We start from the raw sequence: 25221 nt of genomic DNA, 5'->3' as shown, positions 1-25221 counted from the left end.
CCTTGTGCTCATTCTCAGACAGTGCTATGTCTTGCTTCCTAGTAACTCAACATATCACAAATATGTGAAATGTTCTCACACCAGGAGAGTGCCAAAGTATTGTTTATGGTTGGGAGGGGGGAAAGGAGTAAACTAGAATGTTAAAAGAGAAGTTTCTCTCACATGATGTCATTTCTATCAACTTCTGCTCTTGCTGCGTAGATGTCTACCTTGCTTCTAAGTAGTCCTATGGGACCTGTATATGGAAATGATCTGATTTCTGAATAAAAGCCATTTGACCAAGCACTTGTGTCTTGCTGCAAATGGGTCAGAGATCTGTCTGCTGTATCCTGTCATCCATAGCCTGACAGGTGTCACTCTGCCTAGGATTCTGCTGTTAATGGTTTGCTTTAATGTGTTAGAAATAAATTAGTATATGATTACTGTTGTTGCCTATCTTAGGTCTAACGCCTGACGGCGCTGGGAGAAAAAGGATATATAATGAAAGATACAAATGTTATCTATCTAAACAGCACCACAAAGAGAGAAGCAAATGGCAGTGTACGTGAAATGTTTGTCCAAGGTATGGAAATACTCTCTGGAGCTGGACTGAATAAACAAAAAGTTATGTTTATAACAATCCCAGGTTATTCAGGGAGGCAGAACACTAGTCAAATGGCAACGGCTTCCAAAAGGATCTTTCTGCGGTCCGTTTCGTAGAGTGACATGGAGTTCTAATATTATGGGAAAGACTTCTCTCTGGTCACTTCCTCTGTGCCCTATGTAATTTTCTGTATCACACTCCTTAAAAAAAAAGAAAAAGCCCCTTGCTTCACAGGACAGATGCTCCAGCCATGTGAACAGTCTGAATGCCCTTTTCTGTACCTTTCCCCAGCTCCTCCACATCCTGTTTGAGATGCAGTGACCAGAACGGTACACAGTATTCCAAATGAGACGGCACCAGGGACTGGCATAAGGACATTTCTACACTGGCAGTTAATTTTTTTTTTAAATCACCGCCTGCACCTACGATCCCATAAAATCGTTTACATCCAACAGTATTATACACGACAGTCTAAGACATAATGAAAAATTCATGTTATTCATTTTTAATATGTATTCCATCAAAACCAGCAATTCAATAGAGGACTAGATTTTGAAAAATCAGCTTTTCCCTGATGGTGAAAGGGGAATTTCCAAACATAGATCTGAATTGTACTTCTTTTTTTTTTACTTCCCCCTCCTTGTTGCTTTGTTAAGCCTCTCCGTTGAGAATGTGCCAAAAAGTGTCTCATTAAATCTTTAGTGTCGGATCTTACATTCTAAACAGGAATAATTGTAAAATTACCCAAATTGAGAAGCCTTGGGGCACAGCAGTATTTAATTCTGGTAACATTACTGATGCATACGCTTCGACGTCATGGACTTTATTGATTTATCAGCCTTTCATATGGTCTGTTGGGTCTTTCATACAAAAAGGCTCATAACAATCTCTTTTGTGTAACACAAGACTGTAGAAAAGATCTGTGAGCATGAATCCCCGGTTCCTTTCTCCACATTTATTTTCTTAAACCTAAAGCATGTTTATTTTATATATATACACGCGCGTGCGCGCGCATGCGCGCGCGCACACACACACAGGGCTTTTTTTCAGCAGGAAGGTGGTGAAATGGAGTTCCAGCAACTCTTGAAAATGTTCACATGGCTGGTGGCCCCGCCCCCTGATCTCCAGACAGAGGGAGTTTAGATTGCCCTCCATGGCGGGCAATCTCAACTCCCCTCTGTCTGGAGATCAGGGGGTGGGGCCACCAGCCATGTGACCATTTTCTCCGAGGGCAACCCACTGAGTTCCGCCACCTCTTTCCCCAGAAAAAAGCCCTGGAGAGAGAGAGAGAGAGAGAGAGAGAGAGAGAGAGAGAGAGAGAGGATAGTCTTGAAAACTTCTACAAAAATGATAAAAACAAATCATTACAAACCTGGCTTGGCCCAAATTGCTTCAATTAGCAGGTTCAGACCCCATTAAAAGAAATTCTATGTATTACTCAACATTACAGATCAATATAGTTAATTATTTAGGGGTTTTTTGGGGGGGGCTTTTTCATAATAATGTATTTTGTTTTTAGCCTTAAACTTTGGAAATTGTTCCTAGGCATCCTCAGATACTTATTGGGAGGCCCTCAATGAAAAGGTCATGGGGTCTAATGTCCCTGAAAGACAGACGTTCACCATTCCTGCCTCTCCTCCCCGTGCCCCTACAATGCACAGCCAATGGGATCATTTTATGCACATCTACTTGCAGTTTGCCTGAAGGGACAGCAAAGCTGGAGACAAGCTGATCGCTGACGACGCAATTTAAAATTCATGTAGGGGTTAGGTGGTGGAGAAATCAATGTGAAACAGGATTCCCTGAGGGCTGAAATTTAAAAAATATTCACCTCAGTCACTGCTATCCATCACCAAAGATTTCTTGCTCTCTGAAAAACTCGTGGGAACTCTGTTGCCATGAAGAAGTATCTTCCTAATGACAGTTTCCTGCACACCAGGTGACCAAAACGGTGTTGAGAAAGGTGCTCCTTATGAGGAAGGGCCTCATGACCAGGAGCACAAGAACAACTACAAAGCCTTTTTTATAACTGAGGTACAAATCCTCTATTATACTACTTTCCTTGCAAATTAAGCCTTTTCTGAAAATGCTACCAAGCTTTTGGAGTAGCAGTATATACAAGCCTTAGTTGCCGCCTGTACGTCAGTCCATCTTGTAACTCCCAGGAGCAGTGAGGATTAGGCCCAGGGGACTCAATATTCCCATTGACACGCAGAAAGAGGGAAGGAATGAGCTGATAAATAGGTCACGGCTGCCACACCTCCTCCTGCTTGACTACTGGCTCTCCGAGTAAGCAAACAGATGACAGGTGGAAAGAGGAGCCTCCTCCCAGAACCACTTGAGAGCTTCCTGGTTTTCTATAGGAGTGTGTTGGGCCAAGGAAGGTGGGACTACACGACAATCTTTACCTGACCCTGCTTGCTCCCCTTTAAAAAAAGCACTCCCCTAAGTTGTTTCTTTCCCTCAAGCTGAAAGCCAGTGTGGCATAGTGGTTAGACTGCCAGACTAGGATCTGGGAGGCCCAGATTTGAATCCTCACTCTGTCATGGAAGCTTGCTGGGTGACCTTGGGCAAGTAACACTCTCTCAGGCTAACCTGCCTCAAAGGGTTATTGTGAGGATAAAATAGAGGGAAGGAGAATGATGTGAGCCGTGGGGGAGGAAGTAAATAAATATTTGTAAGGGTAAAGACCACCCCCCTCGCTTTGTTCAAACATCTTATATAGCTGTTTTTTTGCCAATTTTTTGTGTGCCTTCATTACAAACATTTATGCATAATGTCTAATTTGTACCTTTAGCAGACAGACCCATAATGATTAGACTGGCATAAAAGCAGAAGGGAAGGATATGGAATCCACACATTTAAGCTCATGGCCAGGCAGCCGTAAGTTAAACTTCTGATCTGTTTTACCACGTCCTGTAATTTTATGATGTATTATTTCTCATAAGATATTCTACTTCTTTTCAACCAAGAACAGAGAGATGAGAGAAAGCAAAGCATGTGTCTGAATAGCAAGCAAACGCAGTTCTTACAGGAACTCAGACAAATATAAGAACACCATGGGTTTTTTTGCACGATTTAAAGGTTATTTTATTAAATATTTTCAGTTCAAGGTTTCATTATAACAAAGCTATGAAGGTTCTACCAACATTCAGGAAAAAAGCCTAACAATTTCAACTGTTTCTCTATCATGCAAAATTTTTTGCATCAAACATCTTTCATTTCCTGTTTAAAACATGGTATTATATTATATAGATGCTTACGTTAACCCCATAAGAGAACATTAAGAATGCTAAAGGTCTATAGCTGTGTTTGATAAAGGCCATACCAAGCTAAGGTTCTCATTAAATTAGAACATGTCATAAAGACTGTGCAAAAACAAAGACAAAAAAAAATCCAACTCAAACTCCATCCCCCAAATTGTTATGAAAGATGCAGATACTTAATACAGAGGGTTTATTATTAATCATCTTCAGATAAAGAGACAAGGAAAGATCAGACCTAAAAGCATGCAGAATTTGTCTTTTTTTTTTTTAAAGCTGCATAACTAATTTCCTGTTCCCCACTTCGTGGCTTTATTGTTAAAAAACCTGAATAAAATTTATCAAGGCTTTTCTTTTTCACCTCACTCATTAGCTTAGTGCTGTCTAAGTATGTCCTGTATGCAAAAGTTGAGAGTGCGTCCCTCCTTTCGATACCACCCTCTTTCCTCTTCCTCCTCTCAAGCAATCAACGCTGAAGGTGGACGGAGGCAGGAGGAGGATTTGCGCCCTTCTCCTGTACGGTGTTAAGTGCGGTGGGGCGGAGCCGGCAGTCTCTCTCTTCAGCAGGAGAAGAAGCCAGGGTGCCTGGTGCACACAGCAGGAGACTCATCCTTTCCCCTTCTGCGGTCCTTCCAAGTCACAGTTCTCTTTATTGCCCTCAGCTCCTTTTCCAAAGACGCCTTGCTTGCTGTCTGGCTCAGTCCTATCTGGGCAGCAAGGGAGCTCCATTCCCCAGATCTATTTGCTAGACATGCAGAAAGCTTTTGGGTGCCCCACGTAGACAGTGTGCAGAGCGCGCCATGGTGTTAAAACCTGAACTCAAAAAAGTTTACTAGGAAAGCTTCTATTCCCCATTCCTACTACTTGGAAATGGGGTTAATCAACAGCCAAGACACACAATCGTTAAACATTTCCCGTGTTGGGAATAAAGGATACAGATCGCACACCTTGGGAGCAAGGGAGAGAAAGAGGGGCCACGCACAATTGCAGCCCCTCAATGGGTTATGTTTCCCTTTCCCTTCAGTGCAGAAGGGTTCTTCTTTAGCAGAGAAACCTGAAGCAGAAACTGGAGAGCCTCATGCCTGGAGGCAAGCTGAGGTTCTGACTCAATCAATTATTGAAAAGCCCCAACCAGTTGAATGGGTATTTTTTTTAAAAAAAAAATCAACATACTCAATGGAACAACAGGAAACAAAGCAACAATGTTAGATGGACCAGGCAAGTGGAAAAAGCATTTGCCGTAAGTTGCTGGCTCCCCTGGCGTGTTCGTCAGAGAACAGGCCAAACCGGAACACCAACAAGCCCCACAGTAAGAGGGGTGCATATATATATAGATTTCTGTATAAAACACAAACTAAGTTACACACCTTACAGGAAGCAAACACATACGTGTGCAAATCTTCAGGGCAGAATGCAACACTAAGATTTTTTTCTCCACTGTTTCCTAAGGAACACACATTTCGCAGCACTCGGGATCCCATCTATTCTAGATAGAAGGGGGGAAAAAAACCAAACTCCCAAGAGAAGCAATTCACATACTCTTGCCCTAGTAGTTTTGCTCTTAAACTTTTTCCTTATCGACTGACTTCACACCTCCAAGGAGTGGCTGTTTCTAAAAATCAGTGCACCTCTGAAGAGCAAGCTCCTATGCTATTTAAAACCAGCACAAACTTGTTCCTTAAAACATTCTTGTTCATTTTTACGCAGTCCGTCAGTGGGAGCTGGCGGCTGATTGCTGCGGGGTCTCCGCTGCTCAAGTCAGTCTGCTGGATGGCAGAGGGGGGAGAAATGTCCTCCTTCCACCTTGCCCCCCCTTTTCTCCATGCTGGCCCCAGGACCCCCTCACCAGCCACACATCACTGCTTAAAAGTTGCAGCGTAGCCTGAGGCAAGGTTAGAACCCACCATGCCTTCCCAGAGCACAGCCCTCTGCTGCCTGCTCTCCCCCTGCTTTGCTCCGATTCTGGAAAACGCTCCAAGCTGCTGCCCCAACCTCAGCCCTGGAGAGGAGGCAGTGGACACTCCATCTTGGATGATGACCTCTTTCTCTATACAAACAATATGGATTTCTCTCAAGATTTAAAAGACACCTTCATACAGCAGAAACAGACACGATGGATCCATGGAAAAACAACAGAAAGGCGGCAGTGCCCGGAGCATCAGATTCATGCAGGGTTTCGTGCATTTGGCTGCTGCCGGTTTTGTAATTCTTTTTTTTTGTTTTGTTTTTTAAACGTCAAAACGGACATGACCGTCGCTGTAATTCAGGCACTCCAGAGCTGCTTGCTGAGAAGATATTGCCCTCCCGCTGAGTATCTCCGAAAGCTGCTGCAGTTAGAGAGGAAAGAGAGATTTGGAGGGCGGGAGAGACAGAAGGAGAAAGGCAGCTGGGTTAATGAAACACTTTCGATGAAGAACTCCTGGGGACTGGAAGTACACCCCTGGATTTTAGCTGGGGGAGCTACTGAGACAGAAGTGCTATATTTACCCAGTGAGAGGCACAACACTTTGAAGAAGTCCCCCCGCCGCCCGCCCATTTATTTTCTATTAATTTAGCAAAGCCTCTTCTTCTGTGAGAGAGAGCAACTCTTCAGGACCAGCTACTTCCCTAGGACTATACCCGATCACCACGGCCATCTTCACGAGCCATTCTTTGGGTGCCCTTGCCTTCTGAGGCTAGACAGGTGGGGACCCAAGAAAGGGCCTTCTTAGTTATGGCACCAAAATGATGGAAATCCTGCCCCAAGGAGCTCTGTCTGTCCCTTGCTGTCTCATGGTCTTCCGCCAGTGGGTGATGTTTTTGATTGTTCACTGCCTGAGGGACCCTACCCTGGTTGGAAAGGCAGCATAGAAATGTTTTAAACAAACACATTCTTCACACAAGGATGAGGAAAGCCTGGAATAAACACCAGAGCAAAGTCTCACTGGCGGCTTTCGGGCAATGAGGACTTGTGGGATTTAGATAGGAGGGCTGGGAAAGGCTTCAGGGAAAGGAAGGCTTCAGCTAAAGGGCATCCATAGCCTTAGCCAATAATTTTTAGAAGGGCTCAGCCAGCCAGCCAGGGCCAGGCAACCTTCTAGTCACCTGCTCCCCTCCCTCTATTTTGTCGTGGACTCATGGGCATCTATAAGGGAAAGCAAGCAGGGTCTCAAGCTGAGTCAAAGGAACTCCTTACAGGGTTTGACTGTTTTTGAGAATCAGGCTGGACAAATCCCTCCAGGGATAGGGAATGAGTAGCCCTTTGGAGACAAAACTCCCCCTTCCTGGGGTACAGAACAACCATCTGTGCTCTAGATCTGGGAGGGGACAAGGCCTGCTTGATCCGAGGCACTGCTGCAAGTCCTGGACGGGCTCCAAGAATTGCTCCAGAAGTAGGCCCTACCCACACTGGTGAGGCAGAGAACAGGTCCTCTGTCTCCTCACCGGGGATCTCGGCCTCCGGGTGACCACCAAACTTGGGCGTGGTGCTTCTCAGACCTTTTGCTCCAGCCACAAGAGCAGGAAAAGGAGAACTGGTGAATGGCATCTGTTACTCTTAGGAGCAAAGCACTTGTCCCAGGCACCAGCTCTCTCTGGTGGGGCAGAGCTACACGGGTAGGCTGTAGCCTCGATCTTATGAAAACAGCAATAGAGCTGGCTATAAGCCAGTGAATGAAGGCAAACAGGCTCAACCTACTTGCTCTGTGGCTTCCTACCCCAAAATTGCTATCTGGCTCAACCTACTGAGCCATAAACGACAAAATCTCCCAATTTCCAGTGGGACACTATCTTCCACAGACTCTCCTGCCTCATGTTTCTGAACTGGCTGTTTTCAGTTTGATCACAACAAACATTTGATTTAATGAGCAGGAGTTAATCCAGGCCATACGCCTTCTCTTGTTAGGCGCTGGATTGGTTTGTGTGCCTGACATCTCTCCTGACCCATCTTCCCCCATCCTAACTACAAACTGTCTTGTGATAGCTCAGTCAACCAGTTCACAAATACTTTCTTTTAGGCCTCTGAAGCCAGACATACCCATGTTTCAGCTTCACTGGAGCGGAGCTGCAGGGGCCCCAGAACAGTGGTAGTGGACGTTCAGCCACTTGCCGTCACGGCGGTGCCAGACACGGGTCTCTTCAGATTGCGTGGTGCGAGGCCGGCCTTGGCCGTCGATATACTGCGTCAGGCGGATGTAGGCAATACAGGCTGCGTCGTCACCAATAACGTGAACATGGGGGTTCAAGATGGTGGTGTGGATTGGTTTGCTGTTCTTGGACAATACTGGGGAGACATGTAACTCCATCAGGATTCTGTCTCCTAACTGAAATACAGCTTTTCACCACTACGGATGTGTCCACCTCCCATGATAACATCCACTCCCCTTCTCATTCCAGCCCCTCAAAATCCGATGGAATACTTTAACTCTCTTGTCCCTAGTCATCTCTGTGCTCTTGTCTTTCAAAATTATTAAGCAAACTAACTCAGAAGCTTTCTCCCTGACAAAACCAGTAAAACTGCCATTTCTAGTCCATTCTCCTACGGAACAAAAAATTCTTTAGAACGCAACAGTGGTTTTAATACAGAGCATTGCTTCCCTGTTTCCTCTGAGGCCTAGTGACCTCTGAGGCCTAGCGACCTCTGAGGCCTAGCAACAGTCTCAGGGGTCACAAACGGGTCTAATGCTTCAAGGACTGTCAAAAGAGAAAACGTGGCAGTGGAGGGTTGGCTACAATACCGCAGCAGAGATTGCTGAGTTCTTGATTCCATTACCTCCTCAACACATTATCCTCAAAAGGTCTTATTGCTACACAAGTCAAGATTTTTTTAAAAAAAAAAAAACTGCAGGCTTGCAAGAGTCCCTTAGTCATCATATGGGACAGCAATATTGCTGAATTTTTTTGTTGTTGTGTTGGGTCCAGCAGATCCATTCTGTTGTATGTGTCCCATTCCTCTGGTGCAAAACACCTTCTCCTGATGCAAGTGCTTTTCTATCGTGGGAGGTTCCTTGCACCAAAAGGAAGTTCCACCATTAGACAACTGAAGTGGTTTCCCCTGGGGCAGGCAGAGCAAAGACATATGCTGGTGTCACTAGGAATTCCAACACTCACAGTTTTCAAAGTAAAACTTGTGAAAGTCCATCCCCTCCACAAGGTTCCCCAGTGCTTCAGGTTCAAACGAGGTCAATCCCGGATCACAGATCTTCCTGCAAAAAAGAAAATGATCCTATCACACCCTGTCTCTATTTTCCCACATCTGAGACCGATGTGTCATATTGGCTGTTGATTTTGTGCACTTCTAATGCAGAGGGCTTCCTAGATAAATTCCCCAGCCAGAAAAAGAAAACTGACTTTCCCAACAACAGTGAAATGGGCAACAAACTCCACTGTGTCTTTGAAGACCGTTTTCACAGACACACTTTGAACACCACTTTCAAGATCAGTGCATTCACAAAGTCTCTTCGAACGAACGAGCAGATTTTCTACAGAGATGCAATATTATCCTCCATTTTAAAAGGAACTTTTTTTTTCTCATTTAAAGATTCAAATAAAACCAAGTAATTAATTTTGATATATACATCTTTCCTCTTAGTAGTCATTATTTTTAGAGCGACTGGCCACTTGGGAAACAAAGGAAGTCACACTTGACAGCTCTGATGGTAGAATCTGTTGCCCGTTAAATGACCTAACCTGAATGGCTCACCCTAGCCCAATCTCATCAGATCTCAGAAGCTAAGCAGGTTCGACCCTGGTTAGTAATTGGAGACCACCTAAAAAAGACCAGGGTGGCTATGCAGAGGCAGGCAATAGCAAACCACGGTTTGTCTCTTGCCTTGAAATCCCTATGAGGGTGCCATAAGCAGCACTTTAATTGACAGCACTTTACACACACAAACGGAAAAAAAGGACATGTATGTTTGGAAGTCACCAGTCCTTGTGATGGTGAAGCCTGCCAGATTTTCACTGGGACCACTGGATCATTCACGGAGATATTATTGGTAAAGAAGACAGGATCAAATTGGAGGATAATGCCAGAACTCTATTCAAAGTCAATGAAAGGGAATTTTGAATGTCAAGATTGTTGGGGGTGCACTAATTTGAATAGCTTGTTGAAAGTCTGTAAATAGAAACTTTGAAGATATCCTGAATCTTTGACATATTGTATTCTTGTAAAGCTAAAAATATAAATTCTTTTATTATGTTGTGGGCAACATGAAATTAATGCATTTTTCTGCCCTGTTTACTTGTGGTAGTAATTTAGTATTTTAGGCTATTATTTTGTTAACAATTCTTCAAAAAAAAAATCATGCACAAAAACCCAAACATATTAGGGAAAGTTTCTAGTCTAACCTTTTCCCTTATTACCTTGTTTTCTATGTGCTGAGAATTGTGTGTGTGTGTAATCTGCATTAACGGGGATAGAGCCAATTCGGTTTCGATACTCCTTCAAACCGCATCCGCTATAAAGATGGGCTTAAAACCATCAGTCATTCAGAGCCAAAACACACTAGGTTCAGCACGTGTTCTCTTACCTCAAGGTTTGCCGGGATCTGTAGGCGTCCTGGAAGCTTAAAGTAGGCGTCCTGGAAGCTTAAAGATCTGTAGGCGTTCTGGAAGCTTAAAGTCCTGGAAGCTTAAAGGATCTGTAGGCGTCCTGGAAGCTTAAAGGCGTCCTGGAAGCTTAAAGCTTAAAATACATTTCCCTGTATTTCCCTTCCCCTTTCTGCTGCTCTGTAAATGCTAAACTTTAAGCTTCCAGGACGCCTACAGATCCCGGCAAACCTTGAGGTAAGAGAACACGTGCTGAACCTAGGTATTTCTTAACGTGTGTTTTGGCTCTCACACTGGCTGTTTCTCTTCCCTGACAAAGAATGGATCCACAGCAGGGCTGGAACCACGAGGATCTTGGTGGGGGCTTGGCATTCTCAGGGGTATGCCAGACCCCCTCTCTGAATGTTCAGGTTTTGTATCTTTTCTTTTAAATCACAAGCACAAGTGGTAGGGCATTTAATCACAGAGACAGACGAGAGATGAGCAGGAAGAATTCTAATATTATGTAGCTGCTAAGTGAAACAACTTCAAAATTATCAGGCTACCACCTGCATTTCAGTTTTTACAGAATTGGGCACAATGACCTCTAGGAGTGTGCACCTAAAAGATCAAGTAATCTGGATCTGGGTTTCAGGGATAAAAAAAAAAGGATCCCTGAAATTGGGATCAGATTCTCTGATCCAGGTTAGGGAATCCTGGGTTTAACTGACCTGTATTCCCTATGGGGAATAATGTATGGGGGACTGGGGAGAGGGCATTTTTAAGCAATCTCCGCCAAATTTGTAGGGCACCTACTCCTGACTGTCCACTAAAGACACCCTGAATTTCAGGAGGATTGGACCCTGCAGTCCGATTCTATGGGCCCCTGAACAAGTTGCCACCAGATACTCTCCACTGTTTTCTACGGAGAAAACATTTCCAAGTTTTTTACACTCTGTAGCTCCCCCCACCGCCACTTGGGATTCTCTGGTTCCATGACTCCCTTGCAAGCTTATTGTTGTGGAACCAGAGAATCCCAATGTCCCACAGAGAATCCCTTTACTGAAGTGGTGCGTGTGTGAGGCTTGCCAAGTGCAGCGTTTAAAAGGTGGCCAGCAGCAGCAGCAGTTTTAATGAGCTCTTTTTGAGTTCAGGCAGGAGGGAGGGGCAGAATGAGATGGGAATCCACTCTGCCTGCTGCCTCTTCCCTTGCCCTGCCAGCCTCGTGCCATTCTCCTGCAGCGGCATGGAGCTTAGCTCCCTTCACGCCACTGCCCTTTCGCTGCTGCTGCTCCGCCTCCACTGTGGCTGCCTGCAGATTGCCTAAAGCCAGATAACCCAGCCTAGTGAATCTGGGTGCCTGGATCCAATCTGGGTTTTGCCCTGGGGAACTGGCATAGCCAGATTATGCCAGATTGACATACATCCAGGTTTTTTGTTGGTCCCCAGACCCAGATTGCACACCTCCCTTCCTCATCATGATGGTGCTGGCCATTGGTCAGGTGCTCGGTGTTCTCCGGCCCAGTTCACCCAAGTGCTTTGGAAGATCACTGACTTACGTGTACGCTTCGAAGTCTCCGTTATTGATTGCTTCAATCAACTGCTCTGTTATCTTGATGATCTCTTGCTTGCGCACTGTGGACCACAAGGAAGAGGAAAGCCTTACTGCCCAGCCAGTAGAATGTCTGTGCACAGCAATCAAGGGCCCCCTTAGGGAGAACCCGTGGAGCCTGCCCCCCCCCCGGCATTTCAGGAACAAGCTGTAATGACAGTTACCCATTGGAAGGGATGGAGTCTGGCAGATGAAAGGGATAAAAAAAGGAAGGGAAAGAGAGCAACAGTGTGAACGGCAGTTCTGCTGCGCCAAGCATAGTCCTCCTCCAAGCTCAGCTCTAACAATCCGTGCCAGGTTTACGTGGTACACTGCTGCCGAGATAGGAAAGAGCCACTGTACAATTCAAAGGTGTGTGCAGGGGACAGGGGGAGAAGAGGAAGGGTTCAGTGCAAGAAGAATACTGAACTTGAAGACATGCAAGAAGAATACTGAACTTGAAGACAACTTTTACACATGTCGAATAGCGGGCTTTCAATCCACTTTAGCATCATTTGCAAGTGGATTTTCCTATTTCACACAGTAAAATTCAGTTGCAAAGTGGACTGAAAATGGATTGGAAGTGCATTATTCAGTGTGTGTGAAAGCAGCCGATTAGCTACAAGATAGATATGCCAAGTGTAGCACCATTTCCCTTCGCCCTCCCTCGCCCAGAGCTGTCCTTCCTTCTCTTCCCTGCCATTAACACCATTTTTCAATTACAAATCTACAAATCTCTAGGTTGCATCCCATGAATGGCGAGAACACGTGCTTAAGTTCTTCATGCTGGCAGGTTGAGGGGGTGATGGTGAGAGAGGAGAACGGTTACAAAGCTCCACATTTTGTAGGAGCCAACCCAGTGTTAATGCAAACAGTGACTCCTTTGTTGAAAAAAAAGTAGTTCAAACCATGGTTTGAAGCGGGCCTGGGGATCATGGTTTTATGGCAACCTGGACTGCAGTTCCCTGCATGGGAAAGACAGGGCCAGCTATACTGCCAACCTGTAAGGAGTCACTGTATCACTTCTGTGCCGGACTACAAAACACAGTCATATAAAAAGTCCTCCAAAGTTTGCTTGGTACAGTTCTTATCAAAGCAAGGTGATTTGGGACCAAGTCCCACAAGCGTTCATAGATAACAACAGGTGGGCCCACCGACAGCCCAGCAGGACTCGACGGCATACTCTTGAGAACAGCTCCTGAGAAGAGTCCTATTATTACCCAAGGCTGGTGCTCATCAGATTCCCAGCTCAGGTGTCACTCTGCCATATAATTCCTGACCATCAATCCAAGAAGGAAGAGACACGCCGCATCCTGCTGATCTCTTGTTCCCACATCCTTACCACCCACCACTTCTTATCAGAGATCACCTGCCATCTGGTGGGGTTGCCCCCCCGGCTCAGCAGCTCTCCAAATGCTTTTCATTCCTGAGGAATAACATGCTGATATTTCAGGGAAGAGCCAATGAAATTCTGCCGGACTTTGCTACAACCAACCAGCTTCATCTCCCTTCCCAACCGCTTTCCCCAGCGCTTAATGCCTGTCTGAGCCTCCCTCTGTAACAACCACAACAGATTAAACGTCCCAGTGCCAACTAGCATAGATGGCAGTTCGCAGAAATTGGACAGTTCTTTCCACTGGTGGTTCACAGGTGACTATGATGGCTTTTGAAACCATACAAGTTGGTTAACACTCGCACCTGAGAGTAGGATAAAGCAAAAGAAGTGAGCAGGGTCATGCTTTGTTCCCAAGTGTGTGAAGATGCACCCAGTGGACACAAAGGAATTTGGCTGCTAGTAAAGTCAGTGTAAGCAAGACTGCCCCTGCTGTTGGGGACTAGTCAACAAAAGATGGCCTTAAGTCATGTGATCTGTGTGTACGTCAGCTACTTTCTAGACCTGCTCCACTTTTACGAACAAAAGCAACAGCAATTTGATTGTGCATTTGCAGATGTTACTCTGCAACGCTCCTACTGAATGGTGCCAGGCTACGGCTGCAACTACCTATTTTAGGATTCAGCTCTGGACTGGCTATCTTATGAAGCCACTTTTCTGGCTTCTAGTCACACAGTGGTTCATTAACTTAAGAGCCACAGTCTCACCAAAAATGAGAGGATTTACTGTATCGCCCCATTCAACACTCCTGCATCTTAAGCAGCTCTTGGGCTGTTTAAATTGGAAGATGGCTACCAACTCTGCCCCCATCTTGGGGCAGAGTCTGTTGGAGGCTCAGGATGGTTGATGAGAGCCATGTAAAACAGCCTTTATTTTCCACGCACTTGCCAATGGATGTTCTTTTCAGCCAGGGCAAAGTGAAATCCATCAGCAAGAATACAGGCATCAGAACTCATAACTTTTCTATATGGATGATAGCACAGCTCTGGTCTGAGACATTCCAGCCAGATACATCTATTCAACTTATGAGTGAAATGCTGCCAAGGTAGCAGGCAGAGGATGTGGATATGCAAGGAAGGCAACCGGGGACACGGCCTTTTTCAGTAGTGGCACCTCACTTACAGAATGCCCTTCCCATTGAGGGTCATCTGGCACCTATGCTGCTTTCATTTAGGTGCCAGGCCAAAACAATTCTCTCCCATCCAGGCTTTTAATTAAAGGTGTGATCTTTTGACATCATGCTTTTAACATCAGCACATCTACAGCCAACTCTTTGACTGCAGTCACGGTATAGAAACCAAGGCCCCAGAACGGGGAGAGCTGGAGGTGATATGAAGCGTGCTTATATAAAGTCACGCCACTAGTCCGTCTAGTTAGTACTAGTTATTCTGACTGCAGTTTCTCCCTCTCCCAGCCCTTACTAGGAACCTTACCAGATACATCAGGAACTGAGCCTGGGACCATCTACATACAAAGCACGTCCCCCCCCTCCAACAGACTATACATCATCTTCTCTGCACCCCACGTTCTACAGTCCAGAGTTGCACATCTGGCTGCATTCAACCTGCATTCATAAATTCACCAGCAGGATGGTGACTGCAGCTGTGAATTCATGTTCTCTCTGCAGTGTGATTCCCAAGACACAACAACGAATAAAAATGCAATGTGGGAAGGAGTCACGGCACAGATGCATCCTAATCAAGCATGCCAAGCTGCTGCCAAATTTTCTGCATGCCCATGTACATCACACGGCAGAAGTGCCTCGCCAGATCAAAAAAAGGTTCATTTCAGTCCAGCAAACTCTGCTTCCTAAAACAACCCTCCAGACACTTCTGGAATACCACCAATGAGCATGAAGTTTATGTTTTGAGGACACATTTGTTGTACCACAATCACACTGACTCCTGCAAGCATCACTGAGGTAAAAACAGTCTCAGAAACACCATTTTGGGGGTGCAGCCAGAGTCTGTGGGAGGCTCAGGATCCCTCTATGGTACACAGCACTTTTGGCTAAGGTTCACCTGATAAACCCCCTTCCTCATAAAGTATGATCTAGGCACAGTGATCCATGCTTGATCTCATCCTGCTGAGATTATTCTAACAGGCTTTCCAAGGGGCTGCCTTTGAAAATGGGCCAGAAAACAAAACTGGTCCAAAACGTGGCAGACAGGGGCAGGATACAGGGATCGTATCACTGTGGTGCGGAAAGATCAGCACTCACCACCCGTTTGTTTCAGGGGAAAATGTATAGTGCTGATTTTTTATCTGCTGGTTATCATCTTCAAGGTCCTAAACAGCTTGGGGTCCGAGGGCCTGAAGGACCGCTTCTTCCCATACTGTCAAGCTCACCAGTTCAGATCAGCCACCCAAGCTCTGCTCTCCGCACACACACACACACCATGAAGCAGGTGACAAATAGAGACATGGCTTTTTCAGTGGTGGCACGGTGCCTTTGGAATACCCTCTCCCATGGGACTCGCCTGCCACCAACCTTACTTTCCTTTAGGTGCCAGGCTAAAATATAACTTTTTGCACCTGGCTTTTTTTAAACTAAGCTTTTTTTAAAAAAAAAAAAATTAAATGTTTTACTATTTTCTTCAGCCACTAGGATCACTTTAGGTCACTCAATCTTTCTTTGATTCTGTTGTATCCTGGGTGCTTTAATGCCGTTGACTTGTTTTTGTAGTGGCTTGTTTAATGGACTGGTTTTTCATGGCTTAGTTGTCAGCTAGGTCGAACAGGTCTCTTCGACACTTCTAGGCCAGTAACTTAGTTTTAACTTGCACAGTGGTCTTTTTTAGGCGCCCAAATAATAAATATTGTTATGGGGAGGGGCAAATGTTATACCAGATGATACAGCTACACACCAACCACTGGGAACATGGTGAGAGATTTCATCAATCTTTGTAGCCAGTCTGGGGGTGGGAGAGGCGGCAGAGGGCTACAATTCTTTTGAAAAGCCAAGTCTTAAGCTCACCATCTCTGCCTCCAACGTAGAATGCATGTGTGGATCCATAGTCAGAGAGTCAGTTACTACTCTCAGTGACAACTAACATTTGCAAGACCGATTCAGTGTATGGCTTGCCAAGCATAAAAAGGACTACCCCCCCCCATTCACTACAATTACTTGGCCCTAGGGTGACTCAACACCACCCATTCACTCTTTGCTCACGGAGCCAGGATTTGCTGGCCAGAGAGAAAATATTGGTTGCATCCTCCCAAACCAGAATACAGAAGGGAGATAAACACAGATAAGATTTCCAAAGGGAAAGAAACAGGAGAAGGGATGAACCCTGGGGAATGCTGCCTAGTCAACAACGGAAGGTTCCTGCAATTGGAAGGTTCAGCAGAGGAGAAAATGTTTAACCAGTTCTTTGCAACCAAAGCTTGTGTATGGAAGGATGAGAAAATTCTGCAATGGCAGTGATTGATTTATTAAGAGTAATTTCATTAATAAACTTTCAGCAACTTTAGAGAAATCATAACGTGAATGAAAAACAAAATTCATCACAGTTCTGGACATTGCCTAGGCTCTGCTGCTAAGGCACCAACATTCGGACAACAGAAGCAAGTGTGCCCACTGCCAGAAAGCGAGCCAATATAGAGCTCTAAAGCACTTACAGATAGTCCACCAATTTGGGTAGGTTCCCAAAAAAGATTCCCAGGCCTTACACTTCTGGAGACACATTTGGAATAAATTAAAACAAAGCATACACAAAAATATTGTTGGAGGCTTTCACGGCCGGAGAACGATGGTTGTTGTGGATTTTCCGGGCTGTATAGCTGTGGTCTTGGCATTGTAGTTCCTGACGTTTTGCCAGCAGCTGTGGCTGGCTTCTTCAGAGGTGTAGCACCAAAAGACAGAGATCTCTCAGTGTCACAGTGTGGAGAAGATGTTGGCAGGTCATATCTACTCAGGAAGGGTGGGGTTGAGCTGAGTCATCCTGTAAGAGTTTCCCAGGGTGTGAAATGCTAATGGTGGGAGGCTTCACTGTATCCTGAGGAGGTTCTTTTGCATATCAATTGGTGCTTGATATGCTAATCTTCTCTGCAGGGCTATTGTGGGATATGGAGTATTTCGTTAGCCTGGTGTTTTGCAGGGCTGGAAGCCATGCTCTATTCATTCTTAAAGTCTCTTCTTTCCTATTGAAATTGTGTTTATGCTTGTGAATTTCAATGGCTTCCCTGTGCAATCTGACAAAGTAGTTGGAAGTGTCAAGTATTTTAAGGATACTGTGTCCTGTTTGAGTTAGGCTATGTTCAGCCACTGCTGATTTTTCAGGTTGTCCAAGTCTGCAGTGTCTTTCATGTTCTTTTATTCTTGTCTGGATGCTACGCTTTGTGGTCCCGATGTAAACTTGTCCACAGCTGCAGGGTATACGGTATACTCCTGCAGAAGTGAGGGGGTCTCTACTGTCTTTTGCTGAACGTATGGATTGGTGCTGATCAAGCTGAACGCATATGGATTGGTGCTGATCAAGCCCCAATCCATACGCAAAAGAACCTCCTCAGGATACAGTGACGCCTTCCTCCATTAGCATTCCACACCCTGGGAAACTCCTACAGGATGACTCAGCCCAAACCCACTTTCCTGAGTAGAAATAAATTACCTGCCAACATCTTCTCCACACTGTGACACTGAGAGATCTCTGTCTTTTGGTGCTACACCTCTGAAGATGCCAGCCACAGCTGCTGGTGAAACGTCAGGAACTACAATGCCAAGACCACGGCAATACAGCACAGAAAATCCACAACAACCATCATACACGAAAACCTCATCATCTTGTTTTTTCAAATTTCAGCTTTTCAGCCTCTTCCCAGTTTCACTTCCAGAGACTGAGAGCCAAACTACAAGTGACGTCTTACACAGGTTGGACACTAGTCAGCTTCCCTCAAATTTTGATGGGAAATGTAGGCATCCTGGTCTTGCAGCTGTAATGGAGAGCCAAGCTGTAAAACCAGGGCGCCTACATTTCCCATCAAAACTTGAGGGAAGCCGACTAGTGTCCAACCTGTGTAAGACGTCACTTGTAGTTTGGCTCTCAGTTCAAGTTACAGATGCAAGCTCTACATCCATCATAGCAAATGCCAACGTACCTACCAGTCACTACCAGCTGTTTGCCACATTAACAAAAACAAAACCCACCAAGAAATTCAGCGGCAGCCCCTTTGCAATTAATGGGACCTGTGAGGGAAAGAGTGTCTTGGTGAACTGGGTGCCCTCCCTTTAATTTGCCAACCCCAGAAGAAAGAAACAATGGGGGAAAGGAGAGGAACACGCCCTTTGAAGAAATAACGGGGAGCAGGATGAAGAAAAAGCGACTGACAAGGGCACCAGCACTGAGGGTTTCTACTCCTGCTACTACAACTATTCAACAGCTAACTTACATGGTGGGTTGTTAAGCATAAATGGAACTACTGGAGTTAGGTCAGGCTCCGACTGAGCACGATCCAACTCCACTGTTTGCCCTGGGCTGTCCCAGGCTAGAAGTTTCTCTTCACAAGACTGTGTGGCAGTCGCTGCAAAACAAATGCAAGCGTTAAAACAAAAATCAGAAAGCAAAATAAGGAGTGCATTGAACACACACACACACACACAAAGACCACAGCACATGTGCACACTCCTCCCCCCAGCTCCAGTGGCATCCTTGATTTGTGCCAGATTCTGGCCAGTGGTGGCATCGGGAAAGATACCTTTGAGGCCACACATCTCTGCAAAGGGATCCACCCCTTCATTCCAAGAATGGACTGTGGAGCACAGTGAGGCTGGAGGGAGGAGGGAGGGGGACAGTGAACAAAACCACAACTCACTCCCAATCAAAATCAGTCACACCAGAGCAAGCAAAAGGAACCACCTCCTTTGACTACACCTGGGAGGAGTTTCCATGGGCTGGAAGGGGAGAAGGTAATTTATAATGTTTGGAACTGAGATAACCATCCCTGTACCATGACTCAAATCCAGTCCCACCTGGCAAAGGTGAACCCCCTTCTGCAAAAACTGGTACTTCTACATGTAACCAACTGAGCAGAGGGCGCTGTCTCTGAGGTGAGATTCAAACGTATCCCACTCGGCAGTCGTGCTCAGGTGGAACAGAGCTGGCTGGGCCTCGGCCACCAGCACCTTGCTGGGAAACTGCCTTGAAACCCAGCTGGGTTGCACAGAACAAAATACGGCTGCCGATTTAGAAATAAGTAAGATCTAAAGGCAGGCAGAAGAGTCTAAACTGCAGAGGTGTGGAGATGTGTAGTGTGTCATTCTGCAACTCTGCCCTGGCTACAAAATCTGCCACCGTCAGGACTCTGCATATCCCAGGCATCCAGTGGTGTATTTATGCAAATGAAACAAAACAACCTTAACCAGGCACACGACTGATCTTCCTCTGGAGCGTCTAGCCCTTACAAATGCAAAGGAAATTTAAGGCATGCAGGCAGCGAAGGGTTTAGAAACTCGGCCCTGGCTACGCGGGGCATTGAGGTCCACTCCTCCCCTTTTCACTACCTCCCTCGGTTCAAGCCCTGCCTTGCCTTTCCCTCCTCCTATAACTTTTGAAAGCATGCTTCAAAAACTGGAGACGCTTTTGCCTGCCAACACAGAAAAGGAAACTGATGCTTTTAGCTACCTGGGCTTTTCTGGCACAGAATACACTTCCATTCTAGAGAAGGGACAATACCAGTTTATGGACAGCATTTTGTTCATGCCATCCCAGATACACAACCAGGAAACTGCAGCTGATTATGGCTCCCTTGCACAAGAGGTAGAGCAGAACAAATGTACCGGCTGTCCCCACAAGTGATAAGGGATGTGACAGGCTGGATCCAGGCTATGTTTTCCGCTAATAGAACGAGGGTGGAATTTCTGCTGATTCCCCTCGCACCCTAAATTCCAGATATGCCCCACAAGCTGTTCCAGGGGGTACCCTATTCTCCTGAAGCAGCATTTTAGCGAGATCACTGTATGGCACAAGGATATGGGGAGGCAGGGAAGTTCCATTCTGCTGATGGAAATGCCTTTGGTTAGCAATTAGTCTGGGTCTAACTGCATTGCTTTGTTTCCTAGATAGGTGTGATTTTTGTAGAAATAGTGTAGTGTTAGAAACGGCTCACAACAGACTTAACTGATAAACTTTTCCCTGTTGACCAGTGGAGATTCTAGGTTGTCGATTAGTGCAGACCTGAGCAGATCTAAGACTGCTAAACAGTCGGAGAGAATAATGTTCCTGTCCCACGGTGATGAGATGCACAGACACAGAAACCTTGTAACGAAGATTCCGTAACACAAAAATGGTGCCCGAACTCACATAATCAAGAAGCACATGCAATAAAAAGAAATCACAAGGGGAAAAATAATACGGTATCGGACCAAGGAAAGTGATGCGGATGAAGCCAGCTAGGTGAGATTGTTTTCTTCAGGGGAGGGACAGAAGCAGGGCTTTTTTTTCTGGGAAAAGAGGGGGGGGGACTCAGTGGGTTGCCCTCGGAGAAAATGGTCACATGTCTGGTGGCCCCGCCCCCTGATCTCCAGGGCAAGCTAAACTCCCCTCTGTCTGGAGATCAGGGGGCGGGGCCACCAGACATGTGACCATTTTCAAGAGGTCCCGGAACTCCGTCCCGCCACATTCCAGCTGAAAAAAAGCCCTGGACAGAAGAGAAGGAGGAGAGTCTTTGGAAGAGTGTTACTTTGGATGGGGACAGTGCCAGGAAAGAAGGTGAATTGGATTAAACATCTGAAGCCTTGGAAATGACAGTCAATATTCCAGAAGAATATTGCAGGAGCAGAGGAAGACAGGAAGATGAACCAAGGGAGAGACACAGAGTGTGTGTTAAGGTGTGGAAGGGAGGATGTGGAGGACTTTAACTCCTGGACTTACTGGCTGAATAACAGAGAGAAAGCTGGGACTGCATGGATTCAGTCTGGGGTTTGCTCTCAGAGAGACTCCGTCCTTCGAGCACTGAACTGCCATCCCCGATGGAGAGAGGGGGAGCTTGTATGACACAGAATTAAAAAAAAAAAAAAGACACAAAACATAACACACAAACAAAACAAAACAAAAAAGAATGCACATTCAGTAAATAAAAGAACAGGACGTCAAAGCAGCCATAATGCTGGTACAAATGTCCTGCCAGAGAACCCTGCCAGGCAATTAATCCGTACAGCCGAGGATGAAGAGGACCGGCTTCTTCCCCCAGATGTGTGCAGTGGCCTATAGTGTAGACACAACCTATTGTGACTGCCTGCTGTGGGCTCCCAGGTACTCCCAAGCAAAAAGTCTTCCATTGCTCAGCTATAAGCTTCACTCCTATAATGAGGCTGGAGAAATGGCTTGGCTGTAGAGGAAGGCAGGGATGGTAAGGGGCACCTTGGCAGCAAAGAACAGCTTATGGTGGGGGAAATGCACACTGGTTAGGGAATGAGTGAGGAAATGGCACAGCCCTTCCTCGGCAACGCTGGAGTTTGGGGTTATACATTAGAGAAAAAGCTATTTTCCCATCAATGGGACAGACCCAAGAGAAGCCCCAGCAGGGCCTGCTCCTAGAAGCTCTGCCTAGCCCAACCCTTGTTCCAGCTTGGCCCAGACACGCTTCTAAATGACAACACGCTCTTCATTTAGAACAGCATGCACATTAGCTACAGTAGCATTTTCAGGAATAGATGAAGCCACCCTATGGGTTAGAATATTGGCCCACTAGGTTTAGTATTAGAAAAGAGCAAGAGTCCAGCAGCACCTATAAAACTAACAAAATTTGTGGTAAGGTATGGCTCACGAAAGCTCATACCCTACCACAGCTGTGACTCACAAAAGCTCATACCCTGCCACAAATTTGGTTAGTCTTCTAGGTGCTACTGGACTCTTGCTCTTTTCTACTGCTAGACAGATTAACATGGCTGCCCATCTTGATCTAGGTTTAGTGTTGCCTACTCTGATCGGCAGCAGAAACCTGGATGTGTCATTCCCCACCAGAGCTTTGACTTTGGGCATGCAATGCAGAACACACCAGGCCACTGGGGCTACTGTGCCTCCCCATTAGAGCACCTTACTGATATGTCCCCCTTCTGCCACCACCCCATTCCTTGCAGAATGAACTGTGCTCTACAAAAACACCGCCATTTCAAATCACAGCAGCACATGGGATAAGTTTTTGCAAATGTGCATACTACATATGGATGCAGAACCCTTGGTTCTGTTGAGGCAGAACACACACAGCCCTCTCCCCGCCCCTTCTCCATTAAAACACTCTGCAGATTCCAACTGTGCTTCAGCCACTTCCATAAGCACTTAACCCAGACGTGCCGTCTCATGAGCAAACCTGCTTCTCAGCGCTTTCCTTTGAGCAGAGAGCATATACCCTCTGCAACTGGGTCCAGCTGATTTTGTGGGAGGCAAAAGGGATGAGAAGGAGCCTAAGCCACCAGCACCCCTTCTCCAATGGCCTAGCGCCAGGCCCTGCTGCTTGTTCATATCACTTGCTTTGCTCAGTGATTAGCAAGGGGGGGGGGGTTCGTTCGTTGCAGATGGCACCTGTGAAGGGGCTGGATTTAGGTCTAGATCCCTCAGTTGCTGATCTCATGATTAACTTAGTGGTTCCTGTCATTCAGAGTGGCAGAATCAGCTAATGGTGGGAGTCAGAATTGTGTTGAAAAGTTAAGACCGCACAGTGAGAGAAAGGAGAGATTTGTGCCTACAGAGAAGGATGTCCTTTTCTGGATCCGTCAACCTTTTGCAGTTAATACAAACTCCAGGGGTGAAGGCGCCCTGGAAAAGAGCATCATCATGCCTTCCTCCCACCCTCCTCACCTGAGGAAGCCAAAGCAGGAGGCAGTTTCTGAATGGCCAGGGGGGTGCCTCCGCCCCTGCTGGACGCAGCCAAGGAGCCATCTGGAGGGGAAAGGGGCCCCTCCGCTTCCTAACCACTCTCCCATTTCTCTGGGATGTGTCTTGCTGAAGGAAACTACAGTCCCCCTTTGCCACCCACTGCTGCTTCAACTGTTGTCAGGTGGAGGGTGATGGATTTGCTTTCCCAGCTCGACGAAGGGGAACCTCTAGAGACAGCTGGCCGTGCCCCTGCCCCATCGTGCCCTGGCAGGCCTAGGCACTGTGACCAAGCGCTGCAAGCTCCTGCTTCGTCTTGCTGTGCCTCCTGCCCTCTGGCAGCTGCCACTCACCATGTCCAGCCACATGGGCTAAAGCTGCTTAGGTGACGAGGAACGGTGGCTGCAGGCAGGGGCAGGCTGCGTGGCTTACCGAAACAGGTTAACAAACCCAAGTGAACCCGCACAGACATGTTCTGTTTGATGTGTTACACCAGTTCTACCCAATGGGATGAAGCCAGGCAGGTTTCATGCCCTTTACCCATATGGTCATAAGGGCTATGCGTGCGTGCGAGACAAAGAGAGAAATATTACAAAAGCACGTTCACAAGGAGGCCTTATATGAATCACATGAAGCTGCCTTCTACTGAATCAAAGCATCAGCCCCTCAAGGTCAGTATTCTCTACTCAGATTGGCAGCAGCTCTTCAGGCTCCCACGGAGAGGACTTTCACGTCACTTACTGCCTGGTCCTTTTGAACTGGCGACGCCAGGACTGTGCCTGGGACCTTCTGCATATAAACCAGAGGTTCTTCCGCTGAGCCTCAGGCACACGGCTTCTGATTTCAGTCTTCAGGCAGCTTAGGAGAGGTCTTCTCTTCTGACACCTCATTGCCAAGCGAGGAGGTAAGGCTTTGATAGAAGAAGCTGCCTCTGGCAAAACAGTGTCACCTCTACAATATTCTCCTCCCCTGCCTACAAAAACAGTACTGGAATGTCCTTGCATCGTGTACATATAAGCCTTGTTCACATACCCATAGACCACTGTTGGTACACTGAAGCTAATTTTTCCCATGGAATTTCTGGCTGGTTGAACGAGGCTATGAATGGTTCCAGGAGGAATAACTTGGAGTACTATGCAAGGAACATGAATAGAGCCATTTTGCTCCCTATAAAGCCACTAGAACCAGTTCAGTTCCCAAATGGCAAGTGACAGCTCTTAAGAGAAGCTGAAAAGCTGGGGGAAAATACAAGAAGGAAGAGAGGTAGCCATGCCTGGCTTAGCACTACGAAGTCTGAAAGTTAGCCATTTCCTTACAGCTACCTGTAGTGTAAATGCCACTTCCTTTCTGCAACTGGGGCATAGTGCAGGCCAACAGGTTAAGGAGAACCTGATAAAGAAAAGTGTTCTGCATCTGCCACAGGCTTTAGAATATCTTGCCAGCTTACTGTCGAGGCACCTACCTTTCAGGTCTTCGTCTTCAGTGGTGGTGTTACAGCTCTCAGTGGAACCCTGCAAAGCAGAACATTGGTAGATGGAAAAATCAGCTCATAACAAAGACAAGCAGGAACAGAGGGACATGGAAAGTGGGGTGGGAAACGGAGAAAGGAAGGTAAGGAAGAGGCCAATGCTATGAACAACTGGGGGGTTATCACCAAGGTGCTGGTGTTCTTACAGACTGACTACTGTACTGCAACCTGCTTGGAGCAGCCCTTGAAGATGGTGTGGACATAACATCTGGTTGCTCACCTGCTGATTGTATGATTGGGGGGGGGGTGCAGCCCAGACAATCATGTTAAATCTGTTCTTGCTTAGTTGCAATGGTTGTCAGCATATTTTCACGTCCAATACATGATGCCGGTTATGATCTTTAAAATCCTGTATTGCCGAGACCTCAAATCTCTCTCTGGGACAAGAACCCCAAGCCGAACTCTTTCCAAATGAATTTCCTAGACCAGCCAGACTAAAAAGCTTCCTTAACATTACTCCCCTCCATGTCCCAGGCTGAGGGAGGCCTGCTAGCGTACTTTAATATCAGACATGCAGCTGAAGCTTAAACGTTTATTCAGGCATTTT

The 25221-nt window shown here is 46.3% G+C and overlaps 1 protein-coding gene across 19 annotated transcripts in view; it reads right to left on the bottom strand.

Moving 5' to 3' along the window:
- Nucleotides 1-3658: 3658 nt before the first annotated feature.
- The window catches only part of CAMK2G (calcium/calmodulin dependent protein kinase II gamma), a 209676-nt gene continuing 188113 nt past the window's right edge, over nucleotides 3659-25221 (bottom strand). For 7 of the 19 annotated variants that reach the window (XM_054982873.1, XM_054982875.1, XM_054982877.1 and 4 more), the window contains 7 exons: nucleotides 24609-24657; nucleotides 21206-21319; nucleotides 18726-18857; nucleotides 11913-11988; nucleotides 8935-9029; nucleotides 7862-8107; nucleotides 3659-6173 (listed from right to left, as the gene is read on the bottom strand). In XM_054982873.1, coding sequence (XP_054838848.1) covers nucleotides 7875-8107; nucleotides 8935-9029; nucleotides 11913-11988; nucleotides 18726-18857; nucleotides 21206-21319; nucleotides 24609-24657 — 699 coding nt within the window. In that variant the 3' untranslated portion in view covers nucleotides 3659-6173; nucleotides 7862-7874. The remainder of the gene's footprint in view (nucleotides 6174-7861; nucleotides 8108-8934; nucleotides 9030-11912; nucleotides 11989-18725; nucleotides 18858-21205; nucleotides 21320-24608; nucleotides 24658-25221) is intronic. The other 12 variants (XM_054982885.1, XM_054982887.1, XM_054982889.1 and 9 more) reach the window with 3 other exon arrangements.

Source organism: Eublepharis macularius, chromosome 6 (assembly GCF_028583425.1).
Source record: "Eublepharis macularius isolate TG4126 chromosome 6, MPM_Emac_v1.0, whole genome shotgun sequence".
NCBI classification, from domain to species: domain Eukaryota; kingdom Metazoa; phylum Chordata; class Lepidosauria; order Squamata; family Eublepharidae; genus Eublepharis; species Eublepharis macularius.
The sequence above is the reverse complement of the archived record's forward strand: the minus strand, read 5'-3'. Positions and strand labels throughout refer to the sequence as shown.